The 18,237-nt window shown below is 31.0% G+C and overlaps 1 protein-coding gene and 2 pseudogenes across 1 annotated transcript; 1 reads left to right on the top strand and 2 right to left on the bottom strand.

The window, feature by feature from the left end:
- The first annotated feature begins 3,439 nt into the window (after positions 1-3,439).
- LOC107058241 (uncharacterized mitochondrial protein AtMg00810-like) lies at positions 3,440-4,003 on the top strand. Its single transcript, XM_015303707.1, has 2 exons — positions 3,440-3,457; positions 3,572-4,003. The coding sequence occupies exons 1-2, from the start codon at positions 3,440-3,442 to the stop codon at positions 4,001-4,003; spliced, it is 450 nt and encodes a 149-aa protein (XP_015159193.1).
- Positions 4,004-4,768: 765 nt separating this feature from the next.
- On the bottom strand, positions 4,769-5,712 carry LOC102603024 (trans-resveratrol di-O-methyltransferase-like; annotated as a pseudogene).
- Positions 5,713-15,156: 9,444 nt separating this feature from the next.
- Positions 15,157-16,320, bottom strand: LOC102603359 (trans-resveratrol di-O-methyltransferase-like; annotated as a pseudogene).
- Positions 16,321-18,237: the final 1,917 nt, after the last annotated feature.

Below are 18,237 nucleotides of genomic sequence, written 5' to 3' on the forward strand. Positions count from 1 at the left end.
TATATATACATATTTATTATTTATAAGAAGAAAGAACGAGAGGACCAATATAGCCTACCAACATGAACTTATCTTTAGTGGTTGGCCCACATTTGAGAATGCATTCTAGTATTGTACGTTACGTTGGTCCCCCACGATAAATTAATTTTTTTCCTTTGAGACTTTTGTGTTTTCTGACGTCATTTCTTTCTTTTCCAGTGAATTGGTTCGTTGGAAAATTAGTAGGAAAACCATATTCTATAACACAAACTTTTCACTTATTCGTGGGAAAAAATTTAGGGGTGTCAAATTGGCGGGTTGAATTGAAGTTGGAAATATTAAAATGGATTGAAATAGAAATTAGATTGGATCCTGATCCGTCCAAGTTCACTTTGAATTCAAATGGGTTGGGTCTTGACCCGCCCAATTTGACCTGCTTGATCTCAATAATTTTAATATATTGTTATAAGATAAGAAGAACGAGAGGCCCAATCCAGGCATCATCGTACAGCATACCAACATGAATTTATCTTTACTGGTTGGTGCACATTTGAGAATTGTACGTTACATTGGTCCCCCACCAAAAAATACTTTTTTTCCTTTGAGACTTTTGTGTTTTCTGCACCTATGACGTCATCTCTTGCATCAGAGTGTAACATATAAACATGAAATTCCAAAAACGTGCATCAATTGTACATTTTATCTGCAGAGGCCCAATCTAGGCTTCATCGTACAGCCTACCAACATGAACTTATCTTTACTGGTTGGCGCACATTTGAGAATTGTACGTTACATTGGTCCCCCACCAAAAAATATTGTTTTTCCTTTGAGACTTTTGTGTTTTCTGCACCTATGACGTCGTCTCCTGCATCAGAGTGTAACATATAAACATGGAATTCCAAAAACGTGCATCAATTGTACATTTTATCTGCAGACTGACATTCTTTTCTAGTGAATTGGTTCGTTGGAAAATTAGTAGAAAAATTATATTCTATGACATAAATTTTTTATTTAAGTCATCCACGGCCCTTTAAAGTTATTCGCATATTTTATTTAGACATTTTTACTAGGACTATTACCTATTGAACAATTAAATTGCTCAAAAAATGTACATATTATACACAAAATGCTGATATGGTAAAAGAAGTGTTTTTCACTTCCTTTGGGCGCTTGAAATTTTTTGGAATACTGTTTTATTTTTATATTTTCCAAAAAAACTTCTACTTTTTCTTCTTTAATTGACACTTGACATTTAAATAAATTAAAATATTTTTTAAATATTTCTACAAATAATAATTCTTAATCCAAAAAAGAAAGAGCACCCCTACCCCTTCAATACATCTTCTTCCCCAAATTTAAATTTTCAAAAACAACTAAAGAATCTCCAATTTTTTTTTGTTTTCTATTTATTTTCAATATTCATAAAAAAAAAAAGGAATCGAGTAACTGAATTTGAAAGAAAAATAGCGAAAGCAGATTTTTGAATGTCGGGATGAAAAAAGTAAGTCGAGTACGTTCCATCTCCATTTCCGGTCACCTTCAAATAACTATCACCATTCAAATAAAATTGTAAACCCGGTAAACTTATCAAAAATAATATCAAATAATTCGATAAAATTAATTTAGGTCCTCTTGATTTCTCCTTGCAATCGATTTCAAGATGATTAACCATTGGCAAACTTCCTTTCATCATCACTCTTATACCAACTTTTTGAATATCTTTCTCTATCACGTATTGGGAATGAAAAAAAAAATTCGATAAAATTAATTTGGGTCCTCTCGATTTTTAGATGAGTAACTATTGACAAACTTCTTCATCACTATTGTATTAGACTCTTTGAATATCTTTCTCTCTCACGTATTAGGAATAAAAAATAACTTTAAAAAAAACTGAATCTTCAAGTAATTTGCAGTGAAGTTGGTTTATGTGGTTTGAGAAAAAAAATTGTTGAGAAGAAGATGAAGAAGAAAGGGGGTTGGGTAGGATGGGGTTGAGTAAAATGTGTTGTCATTTCATTTATTTTTTAATTAAAAAATAGATATAAAATTTATTTGAAATAATTTTCATTCTTTTTAACATTAAAAAAAAATTATAGTTATTGGGGTCAAGTGACACATGTCATCTTTTAATTAGTCATTTTTGCCACATCATAGCAAGTGTATCACACACACTTTTCTTTTTTTTACTGATTTTCGAAAAAGGTCTAATAGGAACAGGTTTTGGCTTAATAAAATAGTTCAATAGGTACTAGTCCTAGGTGAGGTGTCTAAGTGAATTATGCGGACAACTTTAAGGGGCCGCAGATGACTTAAGCCTAAATATTTTCATTTATTCATGATGGGAAAAAATTTATGGGTGTCAAATGGGCGAGTTGAGTTAAAATTAAAGATATTAAAATGGGTTAAAATAGAAATTGGGTTGGGTCCTGACCCGCCCAAGTTTACTTTGGGCTCAATGGACTTAAAAATGGGTTGGGTCTTGACCCGCCCAATCTGACTCGCTTGATCTCAATGATTTTTAGGGGGTAAATAACACAAATACCACTGGTTTAGGAGCTAATTACCTTCTTTCCCATGAGTTTGCAATATTACCAATCCTACCATAACTCGCATCTGGATACATATACACGTATCTCGGACACATGTTAATCAGATACATATAGTTAAGAGTATCTAAATAAGAATATAATTGAAAGACATAAATTAAGGAGGAAATCACACGTATAACAACTTTGGATTATTTGCAACCCCTAAAAGAAGTAGATTTTTTGTGTGTATCTGATCTGTTTATTCGGTGTATCTGAATTATTCTTTTATATATCTGATGTGTCTTCTATGTATCTGATATATACGTAATAATAAGATGTATCTAATATATACAATGTATCTGAAATATTATATAATGCTTTTTTGTATGTATCAGATATGTACTTAATGATTAGATCATGTATTCGATCTATGTATCTGAACTGTTTTTCTATGTATCTAATATCAACCAAAAAATTATCTTCTTTTAGAATTGATGAAACGACTCCCTTCTTTGGCTTCTTCAATGTTGCAGCCACCTTAGTCTTCTCATGTATGGGGGATGTGAGGTCATGGTGGCGTCAATGGGTGCACTAAAGCTAGAGTTGAAGATGAAGTCAATTATATTATCTTGAAACCGAACAAATTATGTATCGGTTGATATGATTGGAGTTTTGGATATCTATAGATTAATTATAATTGCGATGATTTTTTTTAATGCTTGTAGGCTGTAGTTGTAGCTTGACGAAATTAGTAAAGATATGTACTACAGAAAACAAATATAATGGAGGATAAAATAGAACAACATTGTCCCTCCATATGAAAAATAAATATAAAAATAAAAATGCATCTAGTCTAAAGAGAAGATGCAAGCTACTTAAGTCCTTATATGGGCTTAAACAAGCATCTAGACAATGGAACTTGAAGCTTACAAATGCCTTGTTGTCTACTGGTTTCACTCAGAGTGCACATGATTACTCTCTTTTTACTCTAAGAAAATGTGAAGGACTGGTCATCATTCTAGTCTATGTTTAATGATCTATTAATCACATGCAAATATGCACAGCTAATCACAGAGGCCAAAGAGAATTTACACCAGCAGTTCAAGTTAAAAGATTTAGGTGAACTCAGGTACTTCTTGGGAATTGAAGTATTAAGGTCCTCCAAAGGGGTTATTTTGAATCAAAGGAAGTATATTTTAGAACTCATTGCAGATGCAGGGTTCACTGGTGCCAAACCTGCTCCCACTCCTCTTGAATCAAATTTAAGACTCACTTCAGTAGAATATGATTTAGTGAATGGGGTTATGGGAGATGAAGTCCTTCATGACATTACATCTTATCAGAGATTAGTTGGCAAGCTTTTGTATGTCAACATCACAAGACCTGACATCAGCTATGCAGTACAAACTCTTAGCCAGTTTATGCAGTCCCTTAAAAGGTCACATTGGGAGGCAACTACAAGTGTGGTTAGATACTTGAAAGGCACAGTAGGATAGGGAGTTTGGCTGCAAGCTAAACCTGCAACTATGTTAACTTGTTGGTGTGATGCTGACTGGGCTAGTTGTCCAAATACTAGAAGATCTATCATAGGTTATGTGGTAAAGTTTGGTGACTCCTTGGTGTCTTGGAAGTCTAAGAAACAGCACACTGTCTCCAGGAGCTCAGCTGAAGCAGAATACAGAAGCATGACTTCAGTTGTGTCTGAAATCACCTGGTTATTGGGATTATTTACTGAGTTAGGAGTGCCTATTCAGATGCCTGTAACTCTTCTTAGTGACAGTAAATCAGCCATTCAATTGGCAGTTAATCCGGTCTTCTATGAGAGGACCAAACATATCGAAATTGATTGTCACTTCATCAGAGATAAGATCAAAGAAGGGGTGGTTGAAACTATGCATGTTTCTACTCAGCATCAACTTGCAGACCTGTTGACAAAAGGCTTGACTCAAGCACAACATTTGTATCTTCTCAACAAGCTTAGTGTGCTTAATGTCATACACCTTTCAACTTGAGGGGGTGTGTTCAAATGTTAGTTAGAGTTAGTTAGTTAATACTGTTCACTAGTCATTTAACACTGTTCAAATGTCCATTAGCTAACTAATCAATTAGCTGTCAATTAGTTGGTTAATCTTTGAGTCTGTTGCTCAACTATGAGCTGGCAATGTTAGTTAGTTTGTTGTCAATTTCTCAGCTATATAAGCACACTTTGTATGTGTTGAAAAGCAGTTATCATCAATAAGATTCTTCCTCTCTTCCTTCTGTTCACGTCTGTTTAGATCATCAATGAACTGATGAGCTCATTATCTCTTCAATATTTTTATACAATCTTCGTCGCTCCAATCATGTAATACCCACTATTTGCCATATACATCAAACACAAACAATTAATACATGTAGTAATATCAAACTGAAAAAAAAAAAAAAGGCGTGAGCTATACCTTAAACAAAATTGCGTTGGCAGAAGGAATGAAGTTAAACATGTCTCCTCCAACAAAGCTCGGGTTCTTGCATCCTTCAAGCCCTTCAATTACATGAGGGAGATCGAAGACATGCAGTGCAATTTATTTGTGGAAATGCATCCACAATAGCTTTAGCTACAGTTCCAGTGCCACCTCCAACGTCCACCAACGATTTCAACCCTTCAAAAAGTAGTCCCTTACCATTTTGAATCAACACACTCATGATCAAACGGGCATCACTAGCCATGGCTTCGTTTAATAGATAGTTAATTTTTGTTTCCTTCTCCGCATATTCAAAGATGGTCTTGCCATGAGTAGTCGCAAATGGAGTATACATTTTGGAACCATTGGCTAAGATAGTGAAACGGATCAATTAAAATTGGATCTAGTATAAATTGCACAAGGGGAACTAAGCTCAAGGGCTCGTCTTTAAGGAGGAGATGTGAATTTGGAGCAAGTAAATAACCCTCTCCTTCTTGAATAAAGAAGCCAGAATGAATTAGAATACGCATGAGACGATAAATACAATCATGACCTTTCGATTTGTTGATGGAGAGGGCTTCTACTAAATCGGATAGGGTCATGGCTCGGCCATGGCTATGGATGATATCTGGAATTCCGAGTTGAATTGCACATTTGAGTGACTTGGAGCTAATGAAGTTGAATATATGGTTCCATATGTGAGCCTGAGCAGCCAATACTTGTCTAATGTTGTCTCCAATATCATTGTTAGGCAATGTTGTCATATTTTTTAGATACTTAAGAGTTGTATATTTTTTTTAAAATTTACAAGAAGAATGAGAAGTAGAATGTTTGATAATGATGAAGTAAACAATCTACTTCTTCTTATATTGTTTTATTTGGATATTTTTCATCTTATGAAATATCTTTATGTTGAAAATGATTGCGAACTTCCAATTTTTATATCACTACAAACAATCAAGTATAAGTGCATAACTATTTGAAATTAATGATAAAAATATCTGACATGTAATTAACTAATACAATAGATATTATCATTTAAAACATACACTATCCTACTCACAAATATTCTCATTGTTTTTCATATTTTGGAAATGATAAAATATTACTTAGTATCAATACTTACACGAATTTTTTTAAGAAAAAATAACTATTCAGTGAAAGATGATAATTAAATTGAAGTTATTTTACTGATTTTCGAGGAACTTATTTTCTTAAAAAAAAAAAAATATTTTCCAAGCAGTTGAACCAATTCTATAAGAAAACTTAAAAATAAATTCTGAATATAATTTCCTCCGTACCAAACACACTTTAAAATGAAAATGGAAGAAAGAAAAAAGCATTCTAAGTTAGGGAATAAAGAGTCTAGTACGTATTATAAACCAAAATAAAATTAAATGGAAAAAATGAAAGCAAGAAAATTAACTCAAATAAAGAAAAAGGACGAATATGGACTATGATATTAGGAGAAAATAAAAATGGAAAAAAGAAAGTAAAATAGGAAAGCAAAATTAGGAAAGAAACACACTGATGAGGGGGCATTGACTATGTGTGATACTTATCTAAAAATTTATTCGGGCCGCATTATTATAATTTATATTACTTTTAACCTAATTTTTAAATAAAATATGTTATTTACTTTGTTTCAACTTATGTGACACGTGTGAAATTTTAAAAGTCAATCGAATTTTAATCTTTAATTTTAAATTTTTTCAAATCGTTAATTATTGTGACTTATAGTACTCTTAATTAATTAAGATAATTTTTAAATAATATATGTTATTTCTCATGTCCCGACTTTTGTGGTACATGTGAAATTTTGAAAGTTAATCAAATTTTCAATATGTTTTAAATTTTTAAATTGTGATTTATAGTATTTTTAACGTATTTTTCAAATAACATATATTACTCCTTTTGTCCCGATTTATGTGACACATGTGATATTTCGAGAGTTTAATCAAAATTTTAATAGGGATAATTGTACATAATGCCAAACTATTAATGTAAATAAATAAAGTAGCTACCGTTTCATTTATTTCCTTTGAGAAGCAAAGTCTCGGTCAGTTTGCTATTAATGGGCCCCATCGATTTGTATAAGTAAAAAAAAAACTGACGTTATTCCTTTTATACAATATCTTCTTCTCATTTATATCTCTTATTTCCTTCAATTTCTCCCAAATTTTCTCCCCAAAATCAATTTGAAATTTCAAATCTCCACCAGCACGTTCTCAATCGCGGTTTCAAAATCCCTTCAAAATTTCAGGCACCGCCAAAACTTATCTCAATCGATTAATTTAAATTTTTGTCTATTTTTTTCAGTTTTTTCAAGCTATTTTTCACATTAGTTCATAATCCATACAGAGTTTTCCTTCAAACAATGGATGCCCAGTCTCCATCTAAAAGATTCACAAGAGGTATACCCTTGCATGTCGAAAATAGTGTTGAACGCCCATCGTTTTCCTTGGGTTTAACTCAGGATTTTGGGGAGGTTGCAAGTTCAATGTCAAAATCCAACGTAATGCAAGAGATCAAATCCAAATTGAAAAATAACCCAATCAGATTGGAGGAAAGGAGTGCAAAATCGAAGCAATTCAACATCAAATTTGTGGAGGGAGGTAAGAAAGATCAGTATGTTGCTGGGTCAAGTAAAAAAGGGAAAGAAAAAACAACTAATTATACATATGAGAATGCAAAAAGAAAGGAAGTGGTTGTTTCTGGCTTATTGGAGCATGATGAGGTATTTGTATAATCATTATTTTTGTATATGTTACGATTTTATATTTTTCTTATATTTTCTGTGTTGATTCATGTCTTCTATCTGTCTGTTTATACAGTTTTATATAGTCACTATGATAATATCCAAAGTTAAATGCATAAAATAGAACTATTTAACTATACATACAAGGTAAACAATTATACATTTGAAATTGGTTGTATAATGTATAATATTTAATAGTTATTGTATTAGTAGTGTCACAACACTTCTATATATATACAGTATAAATATTTATGTATTTGTACAGTTTTGTGCATTGTTTTATGTATAAATTTTTTCATTTGTATAAGGATACTTCTTTGTATAATGTTCCTTTAGACATATACAATTCCACAAACTTATACACATACATAAATGGTTTGTATTTCACTATACATACAATGTAAACAATTATACATTTGAATTTATTTGTATAAGTATAATATCAATAGTTATTGTATTCATAGCGGTACAACAATTTATCTATATATACAATATAAACATTTATACAGCTGAAATTAGTTTGTATAATGTTATTTTTCTTTATAAAACTTGTATATGTTATTTTCATTTTAAAAGCTATTTCATACATTTTGATATATGTACTTGTGTCTTAATTATGTATACATGTGTATTTTTAGTAAAATTGTATATGTATTTTTTCAGGCTGTTAAGTTTTTAGGAAAAAGAGAACCAATACGCATACCTCACATGCACTGTTACACAAATATTGAAGTAATGAAAGTGTTAGCTACAAAGCTTACTAGTTCACAGTATAAAGAATTTTGTGGAAGAACATGTTTTGCCCAATTATCTAGCATTCGTAGGTGTCATGTTCAAGCACAACTGATTAGGTGAATGTTTCAGTAATTTGATTACCAATGTTTGGGATGCTTATTATAATTTTGAAAGTAATATTAACAAGGATAGTACAGAGGAGTCGATTATTGAGTATATTAATGGATACCGAATGCATGTTGCTAGACATTGGCATACAGTTGATAACATCCTCATTCCTGTTAACGTCAAAGAGATCTTTCATTGGATTTTGATCGTTGTGTCTATTAATGATTTATCTATACAGATCTATGATTCTCTTAGGGGTGGTGCATTACACGATTCGTCAGTTGAGAATGAGATCAAAAAATATGCACAACTTATTTCCATGTATTTATCTAAGTCTGATTTTTATGGGAAGAAAGGCATTGACATCTCTTCACACTCGAAGTACAAGTCCCACTCTGAATGTGACTCTTTTGAAATGATTTATGTCAATGATATACCACAACAAGATGCAGGAAGCCTATAAGTTTTATTATGGTTATTTTTATTCAAATAGTTATTGTTAATTTTATACTGACCATAAAATTGGATGTGTTTTATTTTCAGCGATTGTGGACTATATGTTGCTGCTTATACAGGCCATATCAGTAATGAAAATGGGGTTCCGAATTCCTTCGATTCAGAGTTCACCCTTATTCAATATGCTTCTTTATTGTGGAACTATGTGGTGCAAAAGACCAAAGCCGATACCACTAGTGATCGTGAGGCACCAGAAAGGCCAATCAGGATTCACAAGGATTGCGATAGTAGTGAAAAGATCACAATTAATTAGAACAGTACTAAATTTCTGGGTTTTTTTTAATATGCAAATGACATGCATAACAACCTTTACTGTTTTGAACTTCAAGTTTTGAACTTCCAGTTTTTTTATTGTAATATACTCATTTGATCGATTAAGTCTTTTACTTCCTTGTTTTTGTTAATTTCATTATATATGCAGTTTAACACTTTAATAATTATACAAACTAAATTATACAATGTATATTTATACATTAACTGTATAAATCTATGTGTATTTTTTATGTTGTGTATATGTATACACTTATTGTTGTGTCAAGTAAAAAAAGGAAAGATAAACCTTACGTTTATACAGATCACAATGATAAACTGAAGTTGTTGTTTGTGGGTCATTGGACTGTATAATCATGTGGGTCATTGGACTGTATAATCATTATTTTTATGTTTTTTGTGTTGATTCATGTCTTCTACTGTTTGCTTATACAATTTTGTGGTTGTATAAATGTATAATATTAGTATATACACATTTATGAGGCTTATACAATTGTGGTTGTAGTTTTTATGTTGTGTATATGTATACACATATTGTGAGGCTTATACAATTATCAATAAAATATAAATATACACACCACATAAATAACAACGGTTTTTATACATTAACTGTATAAATATATGAGTATGTTTTATATTGAGTATATAAATATACATTTGTTAGGATTATACAATTGTTCATAAAGTTTAATTATACAAATCAACTTATACAATGTATGTTTATACACTAACAGTATAAATCTAGGAGTACATTTATGTTGAATATATACATATACATTATTAGGCTTATAGGATGTTCATAAAGTATAAGTATACAAACCACTTAACTAACAAACATATATTTACACATTAACTGTATAAATGTCGAAAGTTTATACAATCTTTAATTCCCTTAATTCATTATGAATATACATTTTCTGTTCAAAAAGGGAAAATCAATATAACTAATACAAATAGAATACAATGTTCAATAGCCAGCTTATACAAATATAATAAAATGTTCAATTTAACTTATACATATAGAATTTATGTATATGATGTACAATATATACGCCAACGATAATTCATATTATATACAAGAGCATGAATACAAAATGAAGATAAAAAAGGATCATAATTAATAGGACATAACAATTTTATTCCATCATCAACATTCCAACTCATACAGTTTAAACACAAAACCAGTTTAGAATAACATTCAAGTATCTATAAAATCAAATTTTACACTCAAATATAATCGAAAGAGCTTATTAAACTTCTTGAGGTCTGTTTCTACATGAACGCCTATTGTGACCTACAACTCCACATGTGCTACACGTATGCTTCCTTTTGAGACCAAGCAATTCATGTTTTGTTTTTTAATGGGGTTTATTTTTTGGCCTTCCTGGAGGTCTTTTGAATTTTGGAGGCCGAACTTCATCATACATTATGTATTCAGGTATCACCCATTCTGCTACATGAGACAATGGATAAATTGGTATCTCATAAATCTTCAAAATCGTTTTTGGTTTATACAAATCCGAGCAATATCCATCAGCCACTAGACTTTTCCGCTTTAGTACAGCCCAAGCATGTTCACATGGTATTTCTTCGTATTGAAACTTTCCACAACTGCATGTTTTATTCTTTAAACATACCACAAAATTCCTACGATCATCAGTCACATTGTATATATATTCAGTTGACGGCACAACCTGTTTCATACAAATAGATTTATTTATATGTATAAGTCTATGCAATTGTATATATATTCTATCTGTGTGCATAATTGATTAATTAACACTACATATACATAAAACATACCCCCATTCGTGTGCTCATTGCTTCATTTTCGATCAGTATCATCTGAAATTTTTCAATCAACGGAGTAAATGTGCAGGCTGCCTCGTGTTTGTTGTCATGATTCCATCTCCCAAACATCAGTCTAACCTCTTCTAGAAAATTAAAAATTGGTAATTCACATGCAGACACTAATGCAACATTTATACTCTCTGCAATGTTAGACGTCATATCCCATCCCTGATGAGTTTCTGCATGACACATTGACCACTTATCATATCCAGCTAGCTCCAAATACTCTTTGACACCTATATCAACCTTTTCTACAGTATCCATCAACCTATCAAACTCAACTTTACTACAAGTCTTTGTCATAGTATAAAACACAAGACTTAGCTCCTTTGATGCCTTCCTAAATTTCTTCTCTACATTACACGACAAGTGCCACATACAAGCATAATGTGGCACATTTTTATACATTTTTGTGACTGCCTTTATGATGCTCTCATTTCTATCGGAGACTACACACATATTACTCCTTTCCCTATAAGCCTCCCTTAGTTGTACAAAAAATCAAGACCGAGCTGCGTCATTTTTCGAATCAATGATACCATAGGCCAGTGGAAAAATATGTCCTACATTTTTATTTACATACAAATTAACATAAAATAAAAAAATATACATTCACAAACACAATGAAACATACCTGCTCCGTCCATTGTACTTGCAGCCACAAATGTTCCATTATACGGTCCTTTTAGGTGACTTCCATCAACAACTATGACAGGCCTGCAATGATTAAAGTCTTGTATACAATTATTCAACGCAATAAAAAGATACAAGAACTCATTTTTTTCTGTTTTCTTTAGACGCATACGCAAGCCTGGATATGTAATATCCATCATATACAAGTATGCTAGAAGTTTGCTGTAAGATGCAGTTGTGGTGCCCCTCAATGAAATCAGAACCTTTTCTTTAGCCCTCCAAGCCAACGAGTAATTTACATCAACTCCCAAATATATCTTCGCATCACCCCGAATATCAGAAGGTGTATATTTTCTCTTGTGATCAACAAGCTTAGGCTTAACGATCCCACCAATCAGCATGTTTGTTGCATGTTTTTGTGAATACACTTTATCCTTCAAAGGACAAGTATGATCTGTATTAAATGCTCGGATCCTAAACATTCCAGACTTGTTGATATTTGATGCTTTCATCAACCACTCACATTCATCATAAATACATTCCAGCGTATAACTACATCAGCAAATACAGCATAACATATCAATATACAAATAACTAAAACACCATATACAGTAATGTATTTGTTTGTATAAACTAGTTACCTGATTGTATTTGACCTCACAGTTCTATATTGAAATCTATTTTCAATTACATAATTTTCCATCACAGATTTCAAAGTGGCTTTGTTCTTATACATTTGGTCAATCTCCACGTACTTATTACAGGGATCTGAAATGAATCCATCGTAGCTCCCTGACCCCAAGACACAAAGCGGCTCTACCGATTCACCAATTGACAGCTGCCTAGTCTCAAAATCAGCAATAGCAGCATTACAAATTGATGTAACCATATCATTCTCCTGATTTGAACTTTCACATAGTTCAGTGATATTGCTATTATTATCCATTTTGCTTATACAAATTGGATACTTGTTGAAGTCATCTGCAGCCTTTTTAAGCATGATATACACTCTAACACCCATGTCGTTGTGAATCAACATTGGTGTTTTGCTTTCTTTAACCTTATACCCAATTTTCAGCTTAATAACATTTGTATCAACACCGAGTTGCATTGCAATATCATTATACAACTCCTTATACGATGAACTTTCTTTAAAAATCACCCCCTCAATTGTATAATCAACGTAACAATTGTCATTGTCCCATCTACCGGAATACATAACCAAAATAGCTAATGAAGCCATTTTCAAAATTTCTGTATAAAAAAAAAGTTATATATACATATACATTTATACGATTAAGAATTTCAACAACAAACAGAACGTATATTTATACAAATTCTAGCCACTTCAGTTATTCACATATATACATATTCCAATTATATACTCATATAAACGTTTATATACACATTTTGCATATACATTTATATATAAACAATTATATACACAAATTAAAATTTTATACACAATTATACAATTTCATACAAGTGCAGTGTTATTGTTACTTTCACAGAGTACAAATTTTTGCATTTGTATAACAATCATATATCCAAAATCATGATGAAGATGCACTGTATAAAAACATACACATAATAGTTTCATTTATGAATTATACATATCTTACTGAATCATATCTAAAAATCTATACGTATAAACTCTAAGCAACTATACAAATCCGAACACAAATATTACTGTGAAATGAGCGAATCTCCGATCACAAATTCAAAATAATTAACAATTTCATCCAAAAAATTTCCAGATCACAATTTTTTCTAGATTACAAATTAACTATACAATCATAAGTGTTAAACTCTATTTCGAACAAAATATACACCTCTCAATATACACTCAACTTAAATTGATGATAGTTAAAAATAAAATCTGATTTTGAATACATGTTGAACACCATCTTCGACCAAAAAAAGCAAAATCAGAGTATGTTTTCGTCATGAAATTACCTCCTGTTATCACTACAGTTCACTGATCTCGATTGTTTGTGTAGTACCGTCAATAGTTTGATCCATTTTCTGAATTGAGTTACAATGGAGTTCTTACTGTTGAAGACAACGAAGAAGGAAGGGAATTCGAATGAAACAGAGCGTGCGTGACTTCAGTGATTTTTTTCCTTTTTTTTTAAACCGAAATTAACGCCTTTTTATTTATTTTTTTAAACAATCAAAATGTATTAAAAAAAAAACTGACTAGCGAATATACAGAAAGACACATCCATAGCAAACTATAATTTTGCTACGGACTGCAATTTTACAAAGTTTGCTATAGCATACAATTAGCAATTTTTTATTTGCTATATGTAAAATTTTCTCATTTTAATATGCATAATATTTTATTTTATTAATTATTTTAATTTATAGTATTATTTTTTTAGCAATTTATAAATACATAACATACTAAAAATGAAAATAAGACAAATAAATTAAAATTAAGAAATTATTAAATATAAATAGAGGAGAAGGGCAAATCAATCAATTGACCGACTGATCTTCAGCTTCTCCATTCGCTTCTATATTATAGATTGTAGAAAAATAATATAGCAATTTTTATAAATTATTTATTAAATATATAAATTACGTGTAAAAAATAATAGATGCTGGAGTACCCACTGTACTGTGGCACAAATTATGGTCTATTGGATCAATTGAAGCAGCAAATAAACATGTAATAGATGAAAGGAAATATCAAAAAATAAATAGCAAAAAAAAGTTTCGATTTCACATCATCATTAGTCATAACACTATTTGTCTACATAAAATCAATCTATTGAAACTTCATGATCAAGTGCAAAGGAAGAAGGGTGTACCAATTTGAAACCAATAAACCAAGGATGGCAACAGAGCAAAACAAGGGGAGAGAAAAGGGAAATGAGGTAGGGAAAGACAAATGTTAAATGAGGCGGGCGGGGAAGAGCAGGTAGGAGAGATGTCACAATTTTTTAAAAACATTATTTGGGTAAAGCAAGATAGGTCAGGTCAGGGCAGGACAGTGCACATAGTCGATCAAGTAGTAGCTAATTTGGGCTTAAAAGATGTGACCTCCATTATTTTCAAACTATAATGCTCAATTTTTCATCTACAAGCAACAGTGATATGTGTGATAGCCCAAGAACTTTTAAACTAATAGAACTTGCTTCTTTAAACACTTATCTCTATGATTATAGTCCCTTAAATCAGGTGTTTTAAAAGAAGTTGTTGTAATCAGTAATTATCGAGGAAGGATCGAAAACATTGGTAATTACAAAATTAACACATTTAAATTATGACGAATAACATATATTTATATCATTATCACTCGATGCAAAGTCATGTTTTATTCAATTTGGCCAAACTTGTACGCAGATTAAGGGTAAACCTCAATAACACTTCTTAATCCCAGTATAGGAATGATGTTGTAGTCACTAAAACCAGCATCAAAGAAAAGTTTAGCCCATTCTTGTTCACTTCTTTCTTTTCCACCAAGAAGAACCATCATAAGCATGTCATAGAAAAGTTGAGTTTCATATAACTTGTCGTCTTTGTTCTGATCCATCACTATTTCAATGATGATTACCCTTCCTCCATTCTCCTTACTTGGAATTGCTTCTTTACATTTCTTCAATATTTTTATACAATCTTCGTCCTCCCAATTATGTAATATCCACTGTAACAATATATTGTCATTAGTCATCAAACATAGATAAACCATATTAACAATAGAATTAGGAGCTAGCTAGGATGTACCTTAAGCAAAACTGCATCGGCACAAGGAATGGAGTTAAACATATCTCCTCCCACAAAGTTCAGGTTCTTGCTTCCTTCAAGCCCTTCAATTACATGAGGGAGTTCAAAGACAGTGCAATTTATTTGTGGAAATGCATCCGCAATAGCTTTAGCTACAGTTCCAGTGCCCCCTCAACGTCCACAACGATTTCAACCCTTGAAAAAGTAGTCCCTTACCATTTTGAATCAACACACTCATGACCAAACGAGCATCACTAGCCATGCCTTTGTTTAATAGATGGTTAAGTATCGGTTCCTTCTCAGCATATTCATAGAGAGACTTGCCATAAATACTCGCAAATGGAGTACAAGAGTCATCATTTTGGAACCATTGGCTAAGATAGTGAAACGGATCCATTGAATTTGGATCTAGTCCAGAATATACAAGGGGGACTAAGCTCAAAGGCTCATCTTTAAGGAGGAGACGTGAATTCGGAGTAAGTAAATAACCCTCTTCTTCTTCTTCAATAAATAAGCCAGCATGAATTAGAATACGCATGAGACGATAAACACAATCCTGACCTCTTGATTTGTTGATAGAGAGAGTGTTTACTAAATCGGATAGGGTCATGGCTCGGCCATGACTATGAATGATATCTGGTATTCCAAGTTGAATTGCACATTTCAGTGACATGGTGTTGATGAAGCTTAATGAAAGGTTCAATATGTGTGCATGACCAGACAATACTTGTCTAGTTTTCTCCTCAATATTATCATTAGGCAATGCCATATTTGTGAGATGCTTAGAGTTGTGATAATTGTCGATCGAGGTGTGAAGATATATATATATATATACTAGATAATGTTGCCCGTGCTATGCACGGGCCCAATAATATAAATGGTATGTTTTGGGGCTAATAACCGAGTTTTTGAAGCGATTGTTTGCGTGGATAAAGGAATAAGTTTTTTTATCACAAACTTGTGCTTACTAGATAATGTTGTCCGTGCTATGCACGGGCCTAATAATATAAATGGTATGTTTTGGGGCTAATAATCGAGTTTTTGAAGCGATTGTTTGCGTGGATAAATGAATAAGTTTTTTTATCACAAACCTGTACTTTCTTTGACGCTATTTAAGGCATAATAAGACTAAACACATGCAACATTTTTGAAATATTTTATGTTGTCAATTATCATGATTTATAGTATTTTTACGCAATTTTTAAATATAAAAAAATAATAAAAATAAGACAAATAAATTAAAATGGACCCAATATATGTTATTTTTGTTGTCTCAATTTATGTGACACAAATGAAATTTGGAGAGTCATCCAAATTTTCATATTTTTTTTAAAAATGTTTTAAGTTATTAATTATTGTGATTTATAATATTTTTATGTAACTTTCAAATAACGTACATTACTGGTCACTTTGTTCTAATTTATGTGATATGGATAAAATTATAAAATTAACCCTTTTAAAATGTCTTTCAGATATTTTAAGTTGTTAATTATTATTATTTATAATACTTTTTTGGTAATTTTAAAATGATATGTGTTATTTTTTCTGTCTCAATATATGTGAGCCTGCTAGAATTCTAAGAGTCAACGTATTTTATTATATAGCTTTTAAATATTTTAAATTGGTAATTATTGTAATTTTTAATGTTTTTTAAGTCATTTGTAAATGATATATGTTGCTTCCTTGATTGGGACTTTTCCATTTGCGACATATATATATATATATTTGGTGCCCGTGATAAATATTAATTTTTTTTGTTTTAATTTATGTGATATAAATGGAATTTGAAGATGAGTCGATTTCTTATATGTTTTCTTAAAAATATATTTGAAGTTATTAAATTGTTGTGATTTATACTATTTTTGCGTTAGTTTTGAATAATATAGGTTACTCATGTTTCAATTCACGTGAACAATCATAAATATTTTCAGTTGTTAATTTATTGTGAATTCTAGAAATTTTGACGTTATTTTCAAATAGTACATGTTACTTATTCTATTCCAATTAGTCAACCAAATTTCTTATATGATTTAAAAAATATTTTTAATTGGTAATTATTGTGATTTTATAGCATCTTTTATGTTAACTTTTAATAATATATAATTTGTTCAAATTCGTATGACAATGAGGTTAAACTTTGGGCTAATAGAGTAGTAGGTAATTAATGGTGTTAAATTGATCAATAATATAAATTTTAAAGGTATAACAACCATAAAAGAAGAATGTACAACACTATCAAACACATATCATCAAACACTTGTCATGTGATAAGTAGTAGATACTCCCACTTATTACAATGAGGTCAAACTTTTGGGCTAATAAAGTAGTAGGTAATTAATGGTGTTAAATTGTTCAATAATATAAATTTTAAAGGTATAACAACCATAAAAGAAGAATATACAACACTATCAAATACATATCATCCAACACTTGTCATGTGATAAGTAGTAGATATTCCCACTTATTATATATAGTAATAAGACAACTCTTTTTTAGTGAATTGTTTCTTTTCTGCAATTTTGTCACTCTCTTTCCTTAAAATCCCACAGTTGACATTATTATTATTATTATTATGAGATCTGTTTATTTTTTAATTTATAAATATCATCAGTATTTATAATAGGACGAAAAATGAATCTCGCGGAGTTCAAGTAGTATTTATTTATTATTGAATTCTGATTCACCG

This window comes from Solanum tuberosum, unplaced genomic scaffold (genome assembly GCF_000226075.1).
Source record: "Solanum tuberosum cultivar DM 1-3 516 R44 unplaced genomic scaffold, SolTub_3.0 scf00473, whole genome shotgun sequence".
Taxonomy (NCBI): Eukaryota; Viridiplantae; Streptophyta; class Magnoliopsida; order Solanales; family Solanaceae; genus Solanum; species Solanum tuberosum.